The sequence below is a fragment of the Talpa europaea genome, assembly GCF_964194135.1.
Source record: "Talpa europaea genome assembly, chromosome: 11".
NCBI classification, from domain to species: domain Eukaryota; kingdom Metazoa; phylum Chordata; class Mammalia; order Eulipotyphla; family Talpidae; genus Talpa; species Talpa europaea.
Genome location: NC_140078.1, coordinates 71,253,351 through 71,273,739, shown reverse-complemented (window position 1 = coordinate 71,273,739; position 20,389 = coordinate 71,253,351). Strand labels below are relative to the sequence as shown.

The following is a 20,389-nucleotide window of genomic DNA, read 5'->3' as shown; positions in this document are numbered from 1 at the left end:
ACCAATGGAATTGAACAGAAAACCCAGAAATAAACCCACAGATTTATGGGCAACTAATCTTTAACAAGGGAGCAAAGAACATGCAATGAATAATTTGCTATTACTCAGACTGGAAAGGACTAAAAGCTATGTCTCTTAACCGCTCACATGAAATCTAGTCACCAGTTAAATTAGGATTATAACAGCAATATAAAACTATTCTTACCCAACAACTTTGATGCTAACCACCTAGAGTAGCATCAAACTCCATAGTTAAAGGACATGGAACTGTTAGGGGGAAGTGATGTCCTGAGTTAATCCCATACAGGCTTTGTGGACTCCACCCCCACTCCAGACTAAAACCATCAGGACATTGGGGAAAACAAATCCCATCACCACCAAGGGGAGGGTGGCCGGGACCTGAGGGTGGAGTTGGGCAGCCAGGTTGGATATAAAAAACCAAACACGTGGGCCTTGGGCTCTCTGGCTCGCGATCGCTCGCCTCCCGGCTTCACCGCTCCTGGCTGGCGGCCAGCTCTCAGAGCGCCATTTTGGGATTCCTGATCGGCGGATCGGGTAGGACTCATTTAAAACTTTGTCTCCCACTTTTCTCCCAGAGCTGTACATTTCCTCATTTCCCCTTCCCTTTGTAAATAAACCTTTTATTAACCTTTCACGTGTGCCTGCAGTAGAGCATTGATAAGTCCTTTTAAGCGCGCGGGTGAGGACCCACAGTCAGGCACCCCGTTTTGTATCGGGGTTGCTCTACAACAGAACCAATAGTACTGTCCTTACTTCAGATGCCAGCTCCACTTTAGGAATTCCTAGGTCATTCATATTTTTGACCAACTGGTTACAAATTCAGAGGTTCCCATTACTCCTCAGGTTTAATTCACTAGAATATCTCATAAAACTCTAGAAAACTATTCTTATAATAAAAACAGTTTTATTATAAAGGAAACAAATCAGGACTATCCAAATGAACAAACACATAAGGGCAAGGTCTGGAAGGGTATTCAACAGTTTCCATGCCTTATCAAGGAATTAGGGTGCATCATCCTATCAGCATACAAATATGTTCACCAATCTGGAAGTGCCACCAAATTTTGGTACTCAGAATTTTTATTATGGTTTCATATCGTGATAGACTGATTCATGGGCCATATGAGTAAATTTCAACTCCAGTCCTCTGTTTTCTCCAGAGGTCAGACTCGCTCAAAGTCACAACCCCGTCATACAAGGTTGGTCTTTCTGGTAATGTTGTAGAGCAACCCCGATACAAAACGGGGTGCCTGACTGTGGGTCCTCACCCGCGCGCTTAAAAGGACTTATCAATGCTCTACTGTAGGCACATGTGAAAGGTTAATAAAAGGTTTATTTACAAGGGAAGGGGAAATGAGGAAATATACAGCTCTGGGAGAAAAGCGGGAGACAAAGTTTTAAATGAGTCCTACCCGATCCGCCGATCTGGAACCCCAAAATGGCGCTCTGAGAGCTGGCCGCCAGCCAGGAGCGGTGAAGCCGGGAGGCGAGCGATCGCGAGCCAGAGAGAGCCCTAGGCCCACGTGTTTGGTTTTTTATATCCAACCTGGCTGCCCAACTCCACCCTCAGGTCCCAGCCACCCTCCCCTTGGTGGTGATGGGATTTGTCTTCCCCAATGTCCTGATGGTTTTAGTCTGGAGTGGGGGTGGAGTCCACAAAGCCTGTATGGGATTAACTCAGGACATCACTTCCCCCTAACAGTAACTGGGACCAATACTGAGTCATCACATTAACTCAGGTAGTAGTCTAAAGGACTCATAAGTAATAAAGACACTCCTATAACTTAGGAAATTCTGTGAGTTTTAGAAGCTCTGTGCTGGGAATCTGGGACAAAGGCCAGGCATATTCATTATTATGCAACAAAAACAAACTGTTAAAACTCCCTAGTCAACTTAGAAAAATAAAGATAAGCAAACAAAAAAGGATATCCAAGATGACTGAGGATCACTCATTTTAGGGATCCAAATGCCATTCTTATTAGAATTTCAGATACCCTCATCTACTAGACTACACACCATTTTTAAAATTTGGTACATATTAAAATTAACCATATTTTGACAATTATTTAGTGATCGATAGGAAAAACTGTTGGGGCATCCAGAACGAGATGGGGCTTCTCTTTCATGAGTTGAGAAACCAACCTATTAGGCCTTCTTGGTGGCACCAAGGATTAAGTATCAGCACAATGAAGTTATCCGCAGGAGTCTGATCCCTGGCCAAGGGGCTAACCCACATGGCGCAGCAGACCTCCCCTGTCTCACCCACTGCTCCCCTCAGCAGTGTTATAGAATCCGCCTGTTCTGCTCCCCACTCTGTCTCTGGTGAATCCTCTCACCCACCCCCCAACCCGCACCTCTGGCCTACACCCCAGTTCTTGTATGTATAAATAAAAATAAAGCTTAAAAAAAAAGAAAAACAGAGACTGATTAAACATATGGAATCAAAGTATAGTGAAGTTAAATGATTGGAGGCAGTATTTCAGGTAGGACTTTGCAAAAGTGTAACAGGGTGGTCCCCCGGAAAGGGGCAGGTTCCCTGCCCCACCCAAGGGAGGGTGGAGCTGAGCAGGAAGAGAAGAAGCTGCAGAAGAGACTGAGGAAGGAAGCAGGATGGAGCCAGGAGACCTGGAGGAGGCGCATGGAGCCTAGAGACACGTGAAGAAACTGTGCTTGTCTTTTGGTCGTGGACGGGGTGACACAGATGTGGGTGAGACCCATGGGGAGGTGACAATGGCAGCCTTTATCTTGATATTGATTTTGCTCTTTTCCTTCCGGGCTTGTCTGGTTGTTTCTGACCCTTTTCTGTGGGTCCCCACTGGAAGATGCTTTAGACTTGTGGCAGGCTTTGGGGCCTTGCTCTGGGCCAATCCCATTTGGAGGGACTTTTACCCACGAGGGGATGGGTAACTTTGGGTGCTTCATTTAGAAACTAGATTCTTTGCCTTACCTGTGTTGTTTCCTAGTTTTATTAAAGTTCCTTCCCATTAAAATCTCCTATGTTTTGTGTTGATGCGGTGGATGGCAGAACCCATTTAGAATAGGCAGGTTTGCGGGGTTTGGGCTGCCCCTCTCCCTGTCCTATAACAAAAGGATGGATGTAAAGAGTGGAAACAAAAGATGAGTCAAAGATAGTGACTGAAGTAAAGTCTCAATGATAGACAGTTTATTAGATAATCAAAATGAGGATTTGGAAGGATTCAAAGAGCAAAACAGTCCAACAGATCTTACTCTAATATCTGTTTCAACAATCACAAATTTGAGTTCAATTTATATGCTTTGTAAGAGTAGCAAACATGCAGAAGAGAAGGGTCAATGATGTCAGAAATGTAATTATACTTGCCAGGGGGCTTTCCTTTATAGCTTAGATATTTCCATTCCTTATCAATATTTTAACATAAATGCTGATGCTATCTATGCACAAAGGCAAGCAAATACAGAGGCTTAATCACTTTCCTGATTTCTAGTGAAAGCACTGGAGCCAGTAAGGCTAGATATCCATTGTTTAAAGCTTTTGCTGGCTCCTTGGTAATCAGTGAAAGCTGAAAAGGTTTACCCTCGGGCACCAGATTCCTGCATGGATGCTTCACAAACAAGACAGGGCCTGTTCTCATAACAGAACAGTGAGGAGCAACTTCTGAGCCAGCACAGCAGCACTCATAGCCAACTCGATGGTAGAAGATGGCACTCTCCAGACTCTATCAGTGGGGGCTGATAGGAAATAGGGGCAGAACAGGGGATTTGGCAGTTAAACTAGTTGGTGCTTTGGTAATGGAATGGCTGGAGTTTCAGCAGTTAAACTAATGGTGGGGAGGGGCATCTGGAAAAGCCACCAGTTTGCCTTGTGAGGCAATAGCTTGGACCTCAGTCTCTGCTCAGTGCATGCACTGGGGCGGGACAGATGATATCTGGGTATGTATCAGCCTATACAATCTCATTCTCTTTTTCTTTCTCAGCTTTCCCTTTTCTCACTTCCTATGTAAATAAATCATGTTATTGTTTCTAATTATGTGTCTGTTTTTAGGCCATATCACTTGTTCCTTTAAAAAAAAAAAAAAAAGAAAGAAAGACGGTCTCCCCCCATGGCACAGGCCATTAAGTGCAGCGCTGTGAAGTTATCCGCGCTGGTTCGATCCCGGCCAGCTGGCGAGGGTCCCACATGGCGCGGCAGACCTCTCCTGTCTTGCCTGCTGCTCCCCTCAGCAGTGTATTTCGTCAGTCTGCCTGTTCTGTTCCCGGCTCTGTCTCTGGTGAATCCTCTCATCCTCCTGAGCATCTGGCCTATACCCCAGTTCTTGTATAAATAAATAAATAAATAAATATTTAAAAAAAAAAGATTTACTTATTTATGCGTAGAACTGGGGTGTAGGCCAAAGGTGCTGGGGGCGGGAAGGGTGAGAGGATTCACCAGACTGGGGAGAAGAAAAGGCAGATCTACCGAAATACACTGCTGAGGGGAGCGACGGGTGAGACAGGAGAGGTCTGCTGTGCCAGATGTGGGTTAGTTCCCTTGCTGGGGATTAAACTCAGCCTATTGAGGAGGCAGTGCCACCACTAGGCCACCAGGGAGGCCCCCATGTCACTTGTTCTTAAGCATGCAGGTGAGGACCCACCAACTGGGTCAACCTGGTTCTGCCAGGTTTGCTGTTTCATTCTGACTTTAAGCCTACGCAGATGGTTTTTCTCTCTCACCTGCTAAACCGAGGAGGGAGGGTCCCAGACTATTCATGTTATGCTCACAAAAACGGTGTTCATCCACACCCCAACCTAAGTCCTAAATCTTGGCATTTTCACATATTTTTAAAAATGTCAGGAGTCCCCAAGATCATGTCATTGATTCATTCTCTTCAATCTGGAAAACCTCATCCATCCCCACAGCATACTGATGGCTCCCCAAACCTCCCTTACAGGTAAGAACATATTGCAAAATTTCCTGGGGACAGCCCACCAACAGTAGGCAAGAGAACAAAACCATCTTCATAGACTTAAAGTTTAAACAGGATCCATTCATCCTGTAGCCTATGCAGAAATCTGCTACTGAAGGTAAAGCCTCTTCTCACAGGAGGTCAAATTTGCAATTGGCTTGTGAAGTAGGAATAGCCTTTAATCTGTGGGGGTAGTTAATGTAAGAAGTGATATGAGTAGAAAAACAGCAGTTTTGGGCCTCCCCGGGGGCGCAGTGGTTGAGCGCTGGGTTGTGAAGCTGCCCACAGCCTCTGCAGCACCGGTTCGATCCCTGGCTGCTCCCCGCCACCGGAGGAGGGTCCCAAATGACCTCTCCTGCCGCCCGCTGCTCCCCTCAGCAGTGTACTTCGGTCCTTCTGCCTGCTCTGCTCCCCGCTCTGGCTCTGGTGAATTCTCTCACCCTCCCACGCTTCTGACTATACCCAGCGCTTGTATAAATGAATAAATAAATAAATCTTAAAAAAAAAAAGAAAAGCAGCAGTTTTACCTTTACTCAATATCTTTATTAACAGCATCATCCACCTGATATTCAGAATAATACAAAGTTCATCACAGTGAGGGAGTGGGAAGAGGTAAACCTTGAATTTCCTTTCTCCCTCACCTTCCAAAATAATTCTCATCTCTTCTATCAAAAAAATTATCTCAAATATAAACTCCACGTTGAACATAAGCAAACATTAGGTGAAAATAAAGGTTAAACCTACCTGAATTGAATGAAATTGAAATTAAAACATTTAGAAAAAATTTCCAAAAATTAGTACTTTTTAGAATTTTAATGCCTTGTGCTATTAAGTATACAAGTTTGGTATTCACATTATGATGCTGGTGACTGTATATTCTGGCACAATCTTTCTGAAAAGCAGTATTACCATACAGTATTTACTATATACTAAGTGCCAAAGTATCATTGGATACAATATTTCTATTTTAGCAATCTATTTAGGAGACTAAGTTAAAAAAAAAAAAAAACCCTTGAGTTTTATTTTGAGTAAGATGTGGTCACAGCTGCAGTGAAGCTGGGGTTACTGGCTCCTGCTTGACTCAACTGCTGTTCATTCCTGCAGAGGAACAAGTTGGTCAGGAAGCCGCTCTGCAGTCATGACTTTTTTTTTTTTTTTTTGTGGGACCCTCGCCAGTGGCCGGGGATCGAACTGGCACTGTAGAGGCTGCGGGCAGCCTCGCAACCCAGCGCTCAACCGCTGCGCCACCAGGGGAGGCCCAGCCATGACTTTTTTTTAAAGATTTATTTATTTATACAAGAACCGGGGTACAGGCCATATGTGCAGGAGGGTGAGAGGACTCACCAGAGACAGAGCGGGGAACAGAACAAGCAGACTGACTGAAATAAACTGCTGAGGGAAGCAGTGGGCGAGACAGGAGAGGTCTACTGCGCCATGTAGGTACCTCCCTGGCAGGCTGGGGATCTAACTTGTGCTGCAGAGGCTGCAGATTGCTTCATAGTGCCGTGCTTAACCCCTTGCGCCACCAGGGAGGCCCAGCTATGACTTTTAAAGAATGACACCTGGGGAACCAGAAGTGGCCATTCATCAAACTCAAATCACCCTAACCAGTCACAGTGTAAAATCTCTGGAGAAAAAATATGTATTAACTTCATAAGAGGAGAAAAAGTAAAGAATTTCAAAGTGAAAGGTCCAGTTCACATGCCTACCAAGATTCCGAGAATCACTACAAGGAAAAACTACTTGTGGTAAAGGTTCTAAGATTTGGGATCTTTTTCAGATAAGAATCCAAAAGACACACCACTGACTTGAGCAGTCCTGAAAATTTTTTTTAAGATTTATTTTTATTTATTTATGCATACAAGAACTAGGGCCAGAGGTGCGGGGTGTGAGTGTGGGGGAGGGGCTAAAGGGATTCACCAGAGACAGAACGGGGAGCAGAACAGGCAAACTGACTGAAATACACTGCTAAGGGGAGCAAGATGGGGGGAGGTCTGCAGCTCCTTGTGAGTTACCTTCCTGCTCAGAGATCGAAATCAGGCCATTGCTATGTTAGTGCTGAGACTTAGCTAGACCACTGGGGGAGGCCCAATAATCAATTGATTTTCAACAAGATAACAAGACAATTAAATGAGGAAAGAATAATTTGCTCAATAAATAGTGCTGGAACAACTAGTACTTCACATCTTATACAAAAAATAACTTAAAATGTACCAATTGACCTAAATGTAAAAACCTAAGCTCTTAGAAGACTACATAGAGGTTAATCTTCATGACCTTGGATTTGCCAATGACTTCTTAAGTCTTACACCTAAAAAATGAACAGAGCAATACACTGGACTTTATCAAAACGAAAAATTTTTGAGCTTCAAAAGACAATAACAAGGAAGTGAAAAGAAAACCCAGTGAATGAGGGACATATTTGTAAAGTGTGTATCTGATAAAAGACTTGTTGAAAATGTATAAAGAATTCTTACAATCCAATAAAAAGACAAACAACCCAATCAAGAAATGGATTAAGGACATGACTAGACATTTCTCCAAATAAGATATACAAATGACCAACAAACACATGAAAAGTTGCTCAATATCATTAGGGAAATGCAAAGTCAAGTCACAATAAGCTACTACTTCCCACCCACTAGGCTGGCAATAATAAAAAAAGATACTAAGTGTTGACAAGCATGTAGAAGAATTAGAATTCTCAATATACTGCTGGTTAGAATATAAAACTGTATAGCCATTTTTAGAAAACAGTCTGGCAGTTCCTCAAAAGGTTAAATAAAGAGTTACCATATGGACTAATAATTCTACTCTAGACATATACCCAAGAGAAATGAAAATATGTCCACACAAAAATTTGTACACATGAATATTCACAGCAGCATTATTTATAATACTCAAAAAGTAGAAACACATCTTGCAAGATGATAGGTGAAAAAGCTGAGAAGATGGCTACTAAAGAGAAGAAATCTGAAGCCAAGAAAGCTGACACTGGTGGCAAGGTTAAGAAGGCCAAGGCCAAATCCCACTGAAGGGGAAGCCCCACTGAAGCCGAAACCCTGTTCCAGTACAGCAGATATTTCTGATCTGCTATGTATTCCAGAAAAACCATGTAGATGGAAGTAGTCAGCAACTAAATCCAGGACTGGAAAGGAGAAGGTTCTTGCTACCATCACAAAACCAGTTAGGGGGGGGGACAAGAATGGTGGTTGGTACCTGAGTGGCTAAACTTCATAACATGCCTAGATATTATACTACTGAAGATGTACTTGAAAAGCTATTGAGCCAAAGCAAGAAACCCTTCAGTCAGCATGTGAGAAAACTGTGAGCTGGCATCACTCCTGGGACCATTCTGATTATCCTAACAGGATATGACATAGGCAAGAGGGTGGTTTTCTTGAAGTAGCTGGGCAATGGCTTGCTACTTATGACTGCACTTCTGTCCCACATCAAGGTTCCCTGAGTAGCACACATCAGAAATTTGTCATCGTTACCTCTACCAAAATTGATGTCAATGGTGTGAGGATCCCAAAATAGCTTACCGATGTTTGCTTCAAGAAGAAGCTGTGTTAAGCGCTAGACAGCAGGTAAGTGAGATCTCCAACACAGAGAGAAAATACGAGATTACATAGCAGCGCAAGGTTAATCAGAAAACTGGACTCACAAACATCTAAGCTGTTCCTCAGCTCAAGGACTACCTCTGCTGTGTTTGCTCTCACAAATGGAATTTACCATCACAAATTGGGGTTCTAAACTTCCTACAAAGACTTTAATTAAGTGATCATTGGGGCCTCCCTGGTGGCACAATGAGTTAAGACACAACCTATGAAGCTGTCCGCAGCCTCTGCAGATAGAGTTTGATCCCCCGGCCAGCCAGGGAGCAACCCACATGGCGCAGCAGACCTCTCCTGTTTTGCCCGCTGCTCCCCTCAGCAGTGTACATCGGTCAATCTGCCTGTTCTGTTCCCCACTCTGTCTCTGGTGAATCCTCTCACCCTCCACACCTCTGGCCTGTTCCCCAGCTCTTGTATGCATAAATAAATAAATCTTTGTTAAAAAATTAAGTGATCATTAAAAAAAGTAGAAACCACCTTATTGTCTATCAGCTGATGATGAACAAAATGTGGTATATCTATACAATGGAATAGTATTCAGCAATAAAAAGGAATGAAGTACTAATACAGGCTACAACATGGGTGAACCTTGAAAACATGCTTAGTGAAAGAAGTCAAAAGCAAAAAAGCATTTATTGTATGATTCCATTTATATGAAAGGTCCAGGATAGGCAAATCTATAGAGAAAGAAAGGAATAAATGGTTACATAGGCCCTACAGAAAAGTAGATTAATGCTTTCCTAGGGTGTTGGTAGGTGATGGCTGAAGTACATGGGATTTCTTTTTGGAGTGATGAAAATGGTCTAAAATTGACTATATTTGTTGCACCTATAAAATTGACTATAATTGACTATAATTGTTCTATAACCACTGAATTACACATTATAAATGAGTGAATTATATGGGATATGAACTGTACCAAAATATCCTGGGGATCCCAGAGGTATAATTAATTTTTTTGTGGTGATTAAATAAGTCAATCAAGTCAAATCTGAATTCCAAACTTACTGTTCTTATGAGGATGCAGTTAAAGACTTATGGAAGTCTGAACTCTTCAGGCTTTCCCAAGAAATACTCATTATAATACTTCACATTTATTGTTGTTTGCTATCAAAACTGTTATTAAAACAAAGCAGTAACAGCCAACTTTTTTTAGTGTTTCCAGTAACATACTACTGAATTAGAACCTAAGCAAAGTCTCCTTGCTATATCTGTTCTAACTACCCATCCTTCTAATTTTAGTTACTGTAGGCTTATTTACCCCGGTGTTCCCAACCACTGGATATGCAATGTTATCCTTTAAAAGTTGTGGTAAAACATACATAAAATTTATAACAACCATTTAAGCATATGATTACTGGCATTAAGCACATTTACAGTGTCTGCTACCATCACACCACTACCCAATTTCGTAACTTTTTCATCATCCTCAAAACTGTGCCCAGTCTCCATTACCCTCTCCCCCAGTCACTGGTAATCTCTAGTCTACTTTGTCTCTATGAATTTGCCTTTTCTAAGTACCTAATATATGTGGAATCATACAATATTTAACCTTTGGTGTCTAGTATTTTCACTTGTATTATGTTTACAAGGTTCATCCATTTTGTGGCATCTATAGAATTCCATTCCTTTTAAAGGATAAATAGTATTCCATTGTATGTGTACACCACATTTTGTTTATCCATTCATCTGCTGATGGGACACTTGGGTTGTCTCTACTGCTAGGTTATTGTGAATAATACTGCAATAAACATTGGCACATAAGCATCTGTTCAACTCCCTGCTCTCAACTGTCTTGGGTATTTACATAGAAGTGGAATTGCTAGATCATATGATAAAATTCTATGTTTAACTTTTTGAGAAAATGACAAACTTTTTTTTACAGCAGCTGAACCATTTTGCATTCCCACCAGCAATGAGCAAGGGTTCCAAGTTCTCTACATCCTCACAAACACTTGTTATTTTCTTTTTTTTTTTTTTTAAAGATTTATTTATTTATTTATACAAGCACTGGGTACAGTCAGAAGCGCGGGAGGGTGAGAGAATTCACCAGAGCCAGAGCGGGGAGCAGAGCAGGCAGAAGGACCGAAGTACACTGCTGAGGGGAGCAGCGGGCGGCAGGAGAGGTCTGCGCGCCATGTGGGACCCTCCTCCGGTGGCCGGGGAGCAGCCAGGGATTGAACCAGCGCTGCAGAGGCCGCGGGCAGCTTCGCAACCCAGCGCTCAACCGCTGTGCCACCGGGGAGGCCCAACACTTGTTATTTTCTATTTATTTATTCGTAATAAGCATCCTCATGAGAGCACAATGGTATCTCCTGTGCAATTTATTTTTAGTCTATTATCTGTAAATAAAAGTTTACCTTGTGTTGATTTCCATAATTATATATAACAGATACTTAAGAGATATAAACAAACACAAAGAAAACACTTAAATACCAATAAAATAAAGCACAGTGTTACAAAGATTTAAGTAAAATCAATTTTAAAAAAGATATCAAAGAGGACAAAAAAATGGGGATACAAATCACAACTTGTAAACTATGTTACTGATCTGGGACTAATTTTCAAAATACCAATGTTTTCTGTAAATAAAAATCACAAAACAAATAACAGCATCGTGATTTATAGAGATGACAGTGAAACAAACACTGGAGTTACTCCTAAAATAAAGCTTTTAAAAACACATTTATGGGCATCCCCTGTGGTGCAGCGGTTGAGCGCTGGGTTGCGAAGCTGCCGCGGCCTTTGCAACACCGTTTCGATCCCCAGCTGCTCCCCGACCACTGGAGGAGGGTCCCTCAGGCGCGCAGACCTCTCCTGCCGCCCACTGCTCCCCTCAGCAGTGTACTTCAGTCCTTCTGCCTGCTCTGCTCCCCTCTCTGGCTCTGGTGAATCCTCTCACCCTCCCGCGCTTCTGACTGTACCCAGTGCTTGTATAAATAAATAAAAATAAATCTTAAAAAAAACCAAAAACATGATCTTTAAATAAATAAATAAATAAATAAATAAATAAATAAATAAATAAATAAATAAATAAAAAAAAACACATTTATTTCTGGGATACTCTAGTTCCCTGTCCACATTTAAAGATAAGTAAATTTGCAATCAAGCAGGTTTGACAACTTGTCCAAGACCACAAAGCAAATCTGTGGCATCAATTTGGGAAATAACAATTTTTGATTTCCAGGTTTAAGGTAAAAACTCATAATTTAATGCCCAGTAAGTCAAATGAAACACTAACAACAATTTCTACTCTCAGCATGTACACTAAAGCTTACCACTCCAACTACAATGACCAACAATTAACTCCTTGCCTGCATGGCTTGACTGTAAAGTCAGAACTTTTCCTTCTCAGTAAGATCTAGTAACACTAAATCTCTTTCTTTGTCTCTCAAACCTTTTCATTGTTTGTTAAATTTTGGATGCTCAAAAGCAGGACGACCCTATTGTTACACAGACAAAGCCTATGCTGAAAGAAAATCTAAATGTTTTTTGACAACCATGCTTAGATCAGAGGTAGAAACTGTTACCTCTTTCCTGCACCCCATATGCTAAACATGCTTACCCTTATCAATTTGATTTGATCTATCTTTTTTAGCCAAATATAAATGTACAAATTTGTATTTATAGTTTACCAAATGTATACTGAAATATGTGGAGATGAAATGACCCAATTGGATCTGCCTTGAAAATATTTCAGCCAAAGGGCCTCTCTGGTGGCGCAAGGGGTTAAGCACAGCACTAATATGCGGTCAACAGCCTCTTCAGCATGAGTTCAATCCCCAGCCAGGGAGCTGCCCACATGGCATAGCAGACCTCTCCTATCTTGCTTGCTGCTCCCCTCAGCAGTGTATTTCAGTCAATCTGCCTATTCTGTTCCCCTCTGTCTCTGGTGAATCCTCTCATACCCCGCATCTCTGGCCTGTATCCCAGCTCTCGTATGCATAAATAAATAAATCTTTAAAAAAAAAAAAAACACTTCAGCCAAAAAGATAAACAGCTGGGACTACATCAAATTAAAGAGCTTCTGTACCAAAAAAAAAAAAAAAAAAAAAAAAAAAAGAGCTTCTGTACAGCAAAAGAGACAGTAACCAAAACAAAGAGACACCGCACCAATTGGGAGAAAATTTTTGCTGAAAACACTAATGATAAAGGACTGATCACAAATATCTACAAAGAGCTGATGAGACTCAACAAAAACAAAGTAAATAATCCAGTCAAAAAATGGGCAGAAGAGCTAAAAGGAACTTCTCCAAAGAGGAACTGCAAATGGCCAACAGGCATACGGAAAATGTTCAACATCACTTGTAATCAGGGAAATGCAAATCAAAACTACAATGAGATACCATCTTACACCAGTGAGAATGGCACATATTAAAAAAACTAGCAACAACAAATGTTGGTGAGGATGTGGAGAAAAAGGAACTCTCCTGCACTGCTGGTGGCAGTGCAAACCGGTCCAACCACTATGGAGAGCTGTGTGGAGATTCCTCAACCTGCTAAAGATGGAGCTTCCATATGATCCAGCAATACCACTCCTGGGTATTTACCCAAATGACACAGAAACATTAATTCAAAAGGGCACCTGCACCCCTATGTTTATAGCAGCACTATTTACAATAGCTAAGCTATGGAAACAACCCAAATGCCCAAAAATAAATGCCTGGATCAAGAAGATGTGGTACATATACACAATGGAATATTACTCAGCAATCAAAAAAGATAAACTCATGCAATTTGCTGCAACATGGATGGAGCTGGAAGAGATCATGCTCAGCGAAATAAGCCAGAAAGAAAAGGAAAAATGGTCTCACTCATAGCAGGAATTTATAAAACCTAAATAAGGGACCAGGAAAAAGAATAATTATAATAAAGTAAAAATCAAAATTAACAAGCACCTATAAACCAGAGACACAATGGGGAGTGGGGTGGGGTAGGGGGGAGTAGGATGAAAACAAGGCGGGGTGGGAACTGTCTGGACTATAACCATGACGAAAATGCATACATTGAGCAAAAATGAAAAACGATGTAAAAAATATATTAAACAAAAAATAAATTAAAAAAATACTTCAGCCAAGTAAAAAGAAAAAGTATAGACGAAAACATTTGTGACAAATAATTAAAACTGCTGAACATGAGGATAGAGCATAGGACTTTATTTCACCCTTCGAGCTAATTTTTGGCTAGTCTTTAAAGTTTTTCACAATAACTTCATAAAATGAGTTATTTCCAAATAAGGTCACCGTCCTGGCTATTGAACACGAGTCGGCGCGCGTGAATGTTCTCGTCTTCCCAAGGAAACCGGGCGAAGGGTCTCGAGGCGCGGCGCGGCTCCCCCGGAGGGGCGGCCGAGGGCTCCGCGCCCCCCGCGCGGGCCGCCAGCGCGCACGTTTCCCTCACGGCAGAATCTGACAAATCACTCGGGGCGCCCCGGGCTCCCCGGGCCCGCGGAGCTCAACTGGGAAGTGGCGCACGTGGGAACCCGGCAAACTCCGCCCGGGAGTTCCAAGGTCCCCCGTGGGGCCGTCCGCCCGCCCCGGCCCCCGCCCGCCCCGCGGCGCCCCGGACTCGTGGAGCCCCCGGCGCCGCCCCCGCGGGCCCCCGGCGCGCCGCGGCCCAGCCCGCCGCCTACCGTCCAGGTCCTCGTCGTCCTCCGAGCTGCTCTCGGCGACCGCGTCGGCGACCAGGCCCGGGTCCGGCTCCAGACGCTGCGAGTCGGAAGGAGGGGCGGTGGGCGGGCTGGCGGCGCGGGCGCGGGCCTCGCGCAGCCGGGTGAAGTAGCTCACCGCGAAGTCGACGAGGTCGGGCGGCTGCTGCCGCAGAACCTCCACCGTGTAGCCCTGGAGCAGCTCCGTGAGCCCCGGCGGGATCTGGATGTGGCTCATGCCGGCGGCCGCGGCGAGCACAGGCGGGTCCGGGCCGCCGGCGGCCACTGCCTTCGCGCTGCCTCACGCCGGCCTCGCGCCCAGCGCCCGCGAGGTCTCACGCGCGATCCCGGGCGTGCCTTCCCCGCGCCCCAACGCCCCTCGGCCGAGTGCGCGTTTCCAGGCGGCTCGACCCTCGGCTACCACGGCCGGCCCGGAGCCGCCGCCGCTGTCACTGGGCAGCCGCCGCCGCCGCGGGGACCGACGAGCGGGCTGGTCGGACGGGCGGGGCGGGAGCCGGGTTGTGACGCACGCGGCAGAGGCGTGCGCGCCCCCGCCGAGCGCCGGCCCTCCGTGCGCGTGCGCCAGTGGGCGGCCGGCCCGCCCGGGGCGAGCCCTGCAGGCGAGGCCCCGGAGTGGAATCTGTGAATGAGATTACGAGCCGTCTACTCGTAAGCGGCGTCGTTGGCGTCTCCCGACTCGTCTTGAAGACTTTGCGTTTGTTCTTCAACACACTCTAAAGAACTTGTTTGCCAGCACTGCTCGCACCAGAGACACGGCCAAGAGCCAGATGCAAACATAGTAGTTACCACCCCAATGTGGCTCCAGCTGTGGTGGAAAGCTAGAGGATCTACTTTAGGGGGTGACATTCAAGCCGACTGGAAGCCCTGAGTAGGATCCAAACAGGAAGATTTGGAGAAAAGTCGCCTGGGGACGGAGGACGGCAAGAGTACAGGTCTGGTAGTCAGGACCACCCTGGTAGCTGGATAGAATCAGCGTATAACCAACAGTGGTACCCTCAGAAGTATGGCTGGAGGTCTATGAGATATATCAAACGGAGAAGATCTTGTAGGTGGTAAGAATTTCAGTGATACTGTAATTTGTAATTTGGGAGCCACAAACAGAGAAATAAGTCTGGAAGAACTCACTCAAGCTAAACCTATACAGAAAAGGGAATGAGGCCCAGGGCAGGAACTACCCGTGTTTTCCTCCTTTCCAGCTCTCCCACCAGGCATCCTGGTATTGGTCTGCACACCCCTTCTTTTCCCACACTCTACTGTGGGTCCTGAGCCAGCACTGCATGAATGTTGAGCTGACCACAAAGCACTGTTATCCTCTGCCCCTGGCCAGAGGTAGGCTGTTTCCCATCTTGCCCTTCTCAGCCACACCAGATTGGAAGGGAACAGAAAAAGGTGGTAACTAGCTGGGATGCCACAGCCAAGGTGCTGACCAGAGTCCCAGTTGGCATAGGACAGAGTCCTCCCTCCTTTAGTCAGAGTGTAACTAGCTATAGGCTTGGGAACCTGAAAGGCATTTGGGACAGTTAAGCTCCACCTGGTAATTACCCAGTATTAATTAAAATCCTCACTAGGACCTGTCATATTGGCTTGGCACACACCCAGGAGCTCAGTGCTGCTGGGAACTGAGTGTCTGAAAGCAGAAGCAACCGATCCTTCCTGGCACAGAAGTCAGCCCAGGCTCTATGCCAGGTAGGCCTATGATTCCAAATGGCTATGTATCTCTGAACAAATTCCTTGACCATTGGAAGGAGTCTTGGACCATCAACTTTGTGAGGGAAGGGGCATGTTCTCTGCTGGGTATTTATTGCAAACACTTGGAGAGTCTTACTGAATACATGAATGATAAATTTCTACATGGCAAGCAGTGTCACTGAAATTGCTCTCCTGATCCCACAGTCTCAGAACTAGTATCTTATGCTTCAAAGTTGTCCTCTTGATCTCAGAATATGAAGACTTAAGGACAGGCAGTGAGGGGTTGGAGGGACAGGGTTCCTATTTTCCCCTGTTCTTGGGAATATTAACCGTTCCAAGATTTCCAGGAGTCAGCCCATACCCAGGAAACATGGGTGTGACTTCCACTGCACCTCTGCACATAGAGAGCCATAGCACTTGAAGCAATCCCACAACTAAACCTTTGGAAAGGCAAATTTACAACTCTTCTCTCTAGTCTGCCCATTTGTGAGGTTTCATGTTTTAAAGGTGGAAAGGCATCTGTACAGTTAGGACTCCAGTTTCCATTACAAAATCAGGTAGGGCCTCCCCGGTGGTGCAGCAGTTGAGCGCTGGGTTGCGAAGCTGCCCACGGCCTTTGCGGCGCCGGTTCAATCCCCGGCTGCTCCCCGGCCACTGGAGGAGGGTCCCACATGGCGCGCGGACCTCTCCTGCCGCCCGCTGCTCCCCTCAGCAGTGTACTTCGGTCCTTCTGCCTGCTCTGCTCCCCGCTCTGGCTCTGGTGAATTCTCTCACCCTCCCGCGCTTCTGACTGTACCCAGTGCATGTATAAACAAAAAAAAAAATAAAAAAAAAAAAATAAATAAATACAAAATCAGGTAAAGGGATGCTACTATGGGGCTAAGGACAGAACTGAATATTGGGGGGCCTCCCCTCGTGGTGCAGCAGTTGAGCGCTGGGCTGCAAAGCTGCCCACAGCCTCTGCAGTGCCGGTTCGATCCCTGGCGAGGGTCCCACATGGCAAAACAGACCTCTCCTGCTGTGCCCACTGCTTCCCTCAGCAGTGTATTTCATCAGTCTGCCTGTTCTGTTCCCCGCTCTGGCTCTGGTGAATTCTCTCACCCTCCCGCGCTTCTGACTATACCCAGCGCTTGTATAAATAAATAAATAAATCTTTAAAAAAAAAAAAAAAGAACTGAATATTGGGTGAGTTCTCCCAGTCATTTCAAGCAACCCCCATCATCTTCTACCCAAGAAAGTGTCAGTCTTGCAGTAGACCCAGGATCTGCCTCTGAGATACCTCAGGATAAGGACAGAAGCTGGGAGACAAGGGAGAGCCTGATAGGTGAGTTGTAGCCTTCAGGAAGCACCTGGCCCTGGTGTCTTCCCACTGCCCATTGGACTCTGTATGCCACTCCTGGCCTCACTCACAGGTTAGGTGCCTGGGCTTTGACACTGCATACAACAGGTCTTTTGCAGCCTTGGGACAGCCTCTGATAGCTGTGGACACCCAGACTCCATTCTGTAATCAACTTACCAGTGATCTTGGCAAATAGTTTACCTTCCATAAGCCTTGGTTTCTGTATCTGAAAGTGGGGGTAAAATCCATACCCACTAAACAGTAAGTCATATAGGGATAAAGAAATGAAAATGGGGGCCTCCCCGGTGACGCAGAGGTTGAGCGCTGGGTTGCGAAGCTGCCTGCGGCCTCTGCGGCGCCGGTTCGATCCCCGGCTGCTCCCTGGCCACCAGAGGAGGGTCCCACATGGTGCGCAGGCCTCTCATGCCGCCCGCTGCTCCCCTCAGCAGTGTACTTCGGTCCTTCTGCCTGCTCTGCTCCCCGCTCTGGCTCTGGTGAATTCTCTCACCCTCCCGGGCTTCTGACTGTACCCAGTGCATGTATAAACAAAACAAACAAACAAATAAATAAATAAAAACATGCCTCTATTTTAAAAATAAATAAATAAATAAAATAAAGCCTTTAAAAAAAAAAAAAAAGAAATGAAAATGAATCCATGTTAGGGCCTCCCTTGTGGCCTGGGGGTTAAGTCTCATTGCTACCACTGCAAAGGTCCACTGCCATGGCCTGAGTTCTATCCCCTGCCAGGGAGCTAACCCACATGGCACAGCAGACCTCTCCTGTCTCAACTACTGCTCCCCTCAGCAATGTATTTCAGTAGATCCACCTGTTTTGCTCCCCACTCTGTCTCTGGTGAATCCTCTCACTCCCTGCACCTCTGGCCTACACCCCAGTTCTTGTATGCATAAATAAGGTACGGGAGGTGAGAGGATTCACCAGAGACAGAGTGGGGAGCAGAACAGGCAGAGTGACTGAAATACACTGCTGAGGGGAGCAGTGGGCGAGGCAGGAGAGGTCTATTGCGCCATATGGGTCACCTCCCTGGCCTGGGATCAAACTCGTGCTGCAGTAGTCGCGGATAGCCTCATAGTGCTGACGCTTAACCTCTTGTGCCACCAGAGAGGACCCAGTAAAAATAAATCTTTAAAAAAAAAAAAAAAAAGAAATGAGTCCATGTCAAGGTTAGAAAGAGCATAGGTGATTCCAGTCTTAAAAAACTGTGGGGAAAGAACTATGGCTAGAGATAGTATGACTTCCCAGCAGAAATGGTGCTATGATTGCTTCTAAAGGCTGCCATTGCAACAACCAGCCCTCAGTCTTTCACCTTTGACCCAATTATACTCTTCTTTGTGCCTGGGTGAGGCTATTAACAGCAGCTAGTTATTTTAAAAATCGCTGTCTGGCTTCTACTTAAGGCTGTCTGTGACAGAGAAATTGCTGAGGAGGGTCTAAATATCTCCCCATCCTCACCCACAGCAGGGAAAAAAGACACACATCAGGAACAGGTGTCATTTCAAAGTGCATCATGAAAAGGAAGTGCCAGCCAGGAGGGAGTTACTCACAATCTGCTCTGCTCCCTTCACAAATATGCCTCCAGGGGCTTCCCTATTACTTAACATCTATTAAATACCTAAAGGAGTAAAGAATCTACCATCAGTAACATCAAAGAGCCAAAATATTCCATTTTAAAATGAAAGCTGCTTCAAAGGGCAAATTATCCAGAAGCAGAGACTTTAAAAGTGATTCTGAGCCATGAAAATAGCTGGCATATGGCTGGAATGCAAATGCACTCACAGGGGCTCCTGGGCAAAGGCCAAGGTTTCAGGACAGTCTCATAGACTGGTGCCAATAAAAGCTTCAGGAAACATATGTAGCCATAAAAATTAGTGAGAGATTTAACAAAGACATCCTGTAGCATGACAGGGGACAGATGTCACACTAAATTAATCTTCCCAGGCAGAGGGCACACAATTTTCATCTCTAAAAAGTCTTATTTTTCACTTCACCATAATTCCTATCTGGTCATCAGGAAATATCTTCCCAGAAATAAAACTTTCTTCCTTAATCCCCAATTTTTCAGTTTCCTGCTAGGTTGGTCACACCTGTCCCAGATGGGGGCGAGTCCCTGCTCCTTTAGCCCAGTAACATAGAGTGATGGTTCTAAAGCCAGAGTCCAAGGGTTTCTGTGCATCTGCAGTAAGGGGGAAAGTGCCAACAGGACTGTAAATGTGTCTGCCAGAAGGCCAGTTCCAATAGTCTTGCAGTATGCCAAGATTTGTGACTCTCCACTCTGACTTCCTCACCTCCTCTGGCACACCTGGGCCTCACCAGTCCATTAGTACAACCAGGCTGGCACATCAGACCACACAGCAACCCCAAAGCACATATCAACTCAGGACTACTTTTGACCATTTAGAATAACTGACTCTACTACATCCATTAGTTCAGGTGCCCATGGAGGGCTGTCATGCCAGGTTTGCACTGAGAGCTGTGGGAAGTTACAATCAAGTCACCCCATCCCACCTCCTTTCCTTCAAGCTGCTGGAGTTGGGTTGGTTAACAAAAGTTGGGCCAGCCAAAACTTCCTCCTCTTTCTCCTGCTAGTCTGAAATATCCAGGGAAGGGGACTGCATCCCTCTGGCCTCTGCCAAGGCCACAAGCTACCTCCTGAAATGCTTCAAAAGAAATACAAAAAAAATTGCACACAACGCAAAAATTAGAAATAATGTTTATTGTTTCCTGTTAAAATAAGGTGCTCTCATGAGAAAAGAATGTGCAAAAAAAGAGCCTTCCTACACCCTGGGCTTTTATTTATTTCAGTAGACTGGGCCTGTCGATTCAACTCTGTTCTCAGAGTAGGAGGGAAAACTCTCCAGGTACTCCTGGGAAATTGCGCTACACTAGATTTAATTTTGATTGCCTGCGTGCATTAAAAAAGACCCAGCCTGATTGTTAACAGGCTATCTGCACCTAGGCACATATGCTCATTCGAGCTGGAAAGATAGATTCGAGTATGAAGTCTACAGCCCCATGCGCAGATCAGGACTAGGTGGCACCCTGGAAACTGGCAGATGTTCCTGGGTAGAGATCAAAGAAAATTCTAGTTCCTGGTCAGCGGGCTGAAAACATGCAT

The 20,389-nt window shown here is 45.1% G+C and overlaps 1 protein-coding gene and 1 pseudogene across 4 annotated transcripts in view; one reads left to right on the top strand and one right to left on the bottom strand.

The window, feature by feature from the left end:
- The window catches only part of PRKAR2A (protein kinase cAMP-dependent type II regulatory subunit alpha), a gene marked incomplete at both ends in the record, with an annotated part of 66,006 nt that extends 51,561 nt beyond the window's left edge, over positions 1-14,445 (bottom strand). For all 3 annotated transcript variants that reach the window (XM_084246986.1, XM_084246987.1, XM_084246988.1), the window contains one exon: positions 14,193-14,445. In XM_084246986.1, coding sequence (XP_084103112.1) covers positions 14,193-14,445 — 253 coding nt within the window. The remainder of the gene's footprint in view (positions 1-14,192) is intronic.
- On the top strand, positions 7,871-8,699 carry LOC311179629 (large ribosomal subunit protein eL6-like; annotated as a pseudogene). The gene has a single exon. The product of its transcript is annotated as a large ribosomal subunit protein eL6-like (transcript).
- Positions 14,446-20,389: the final 5,944 nt, after the last annotated feature.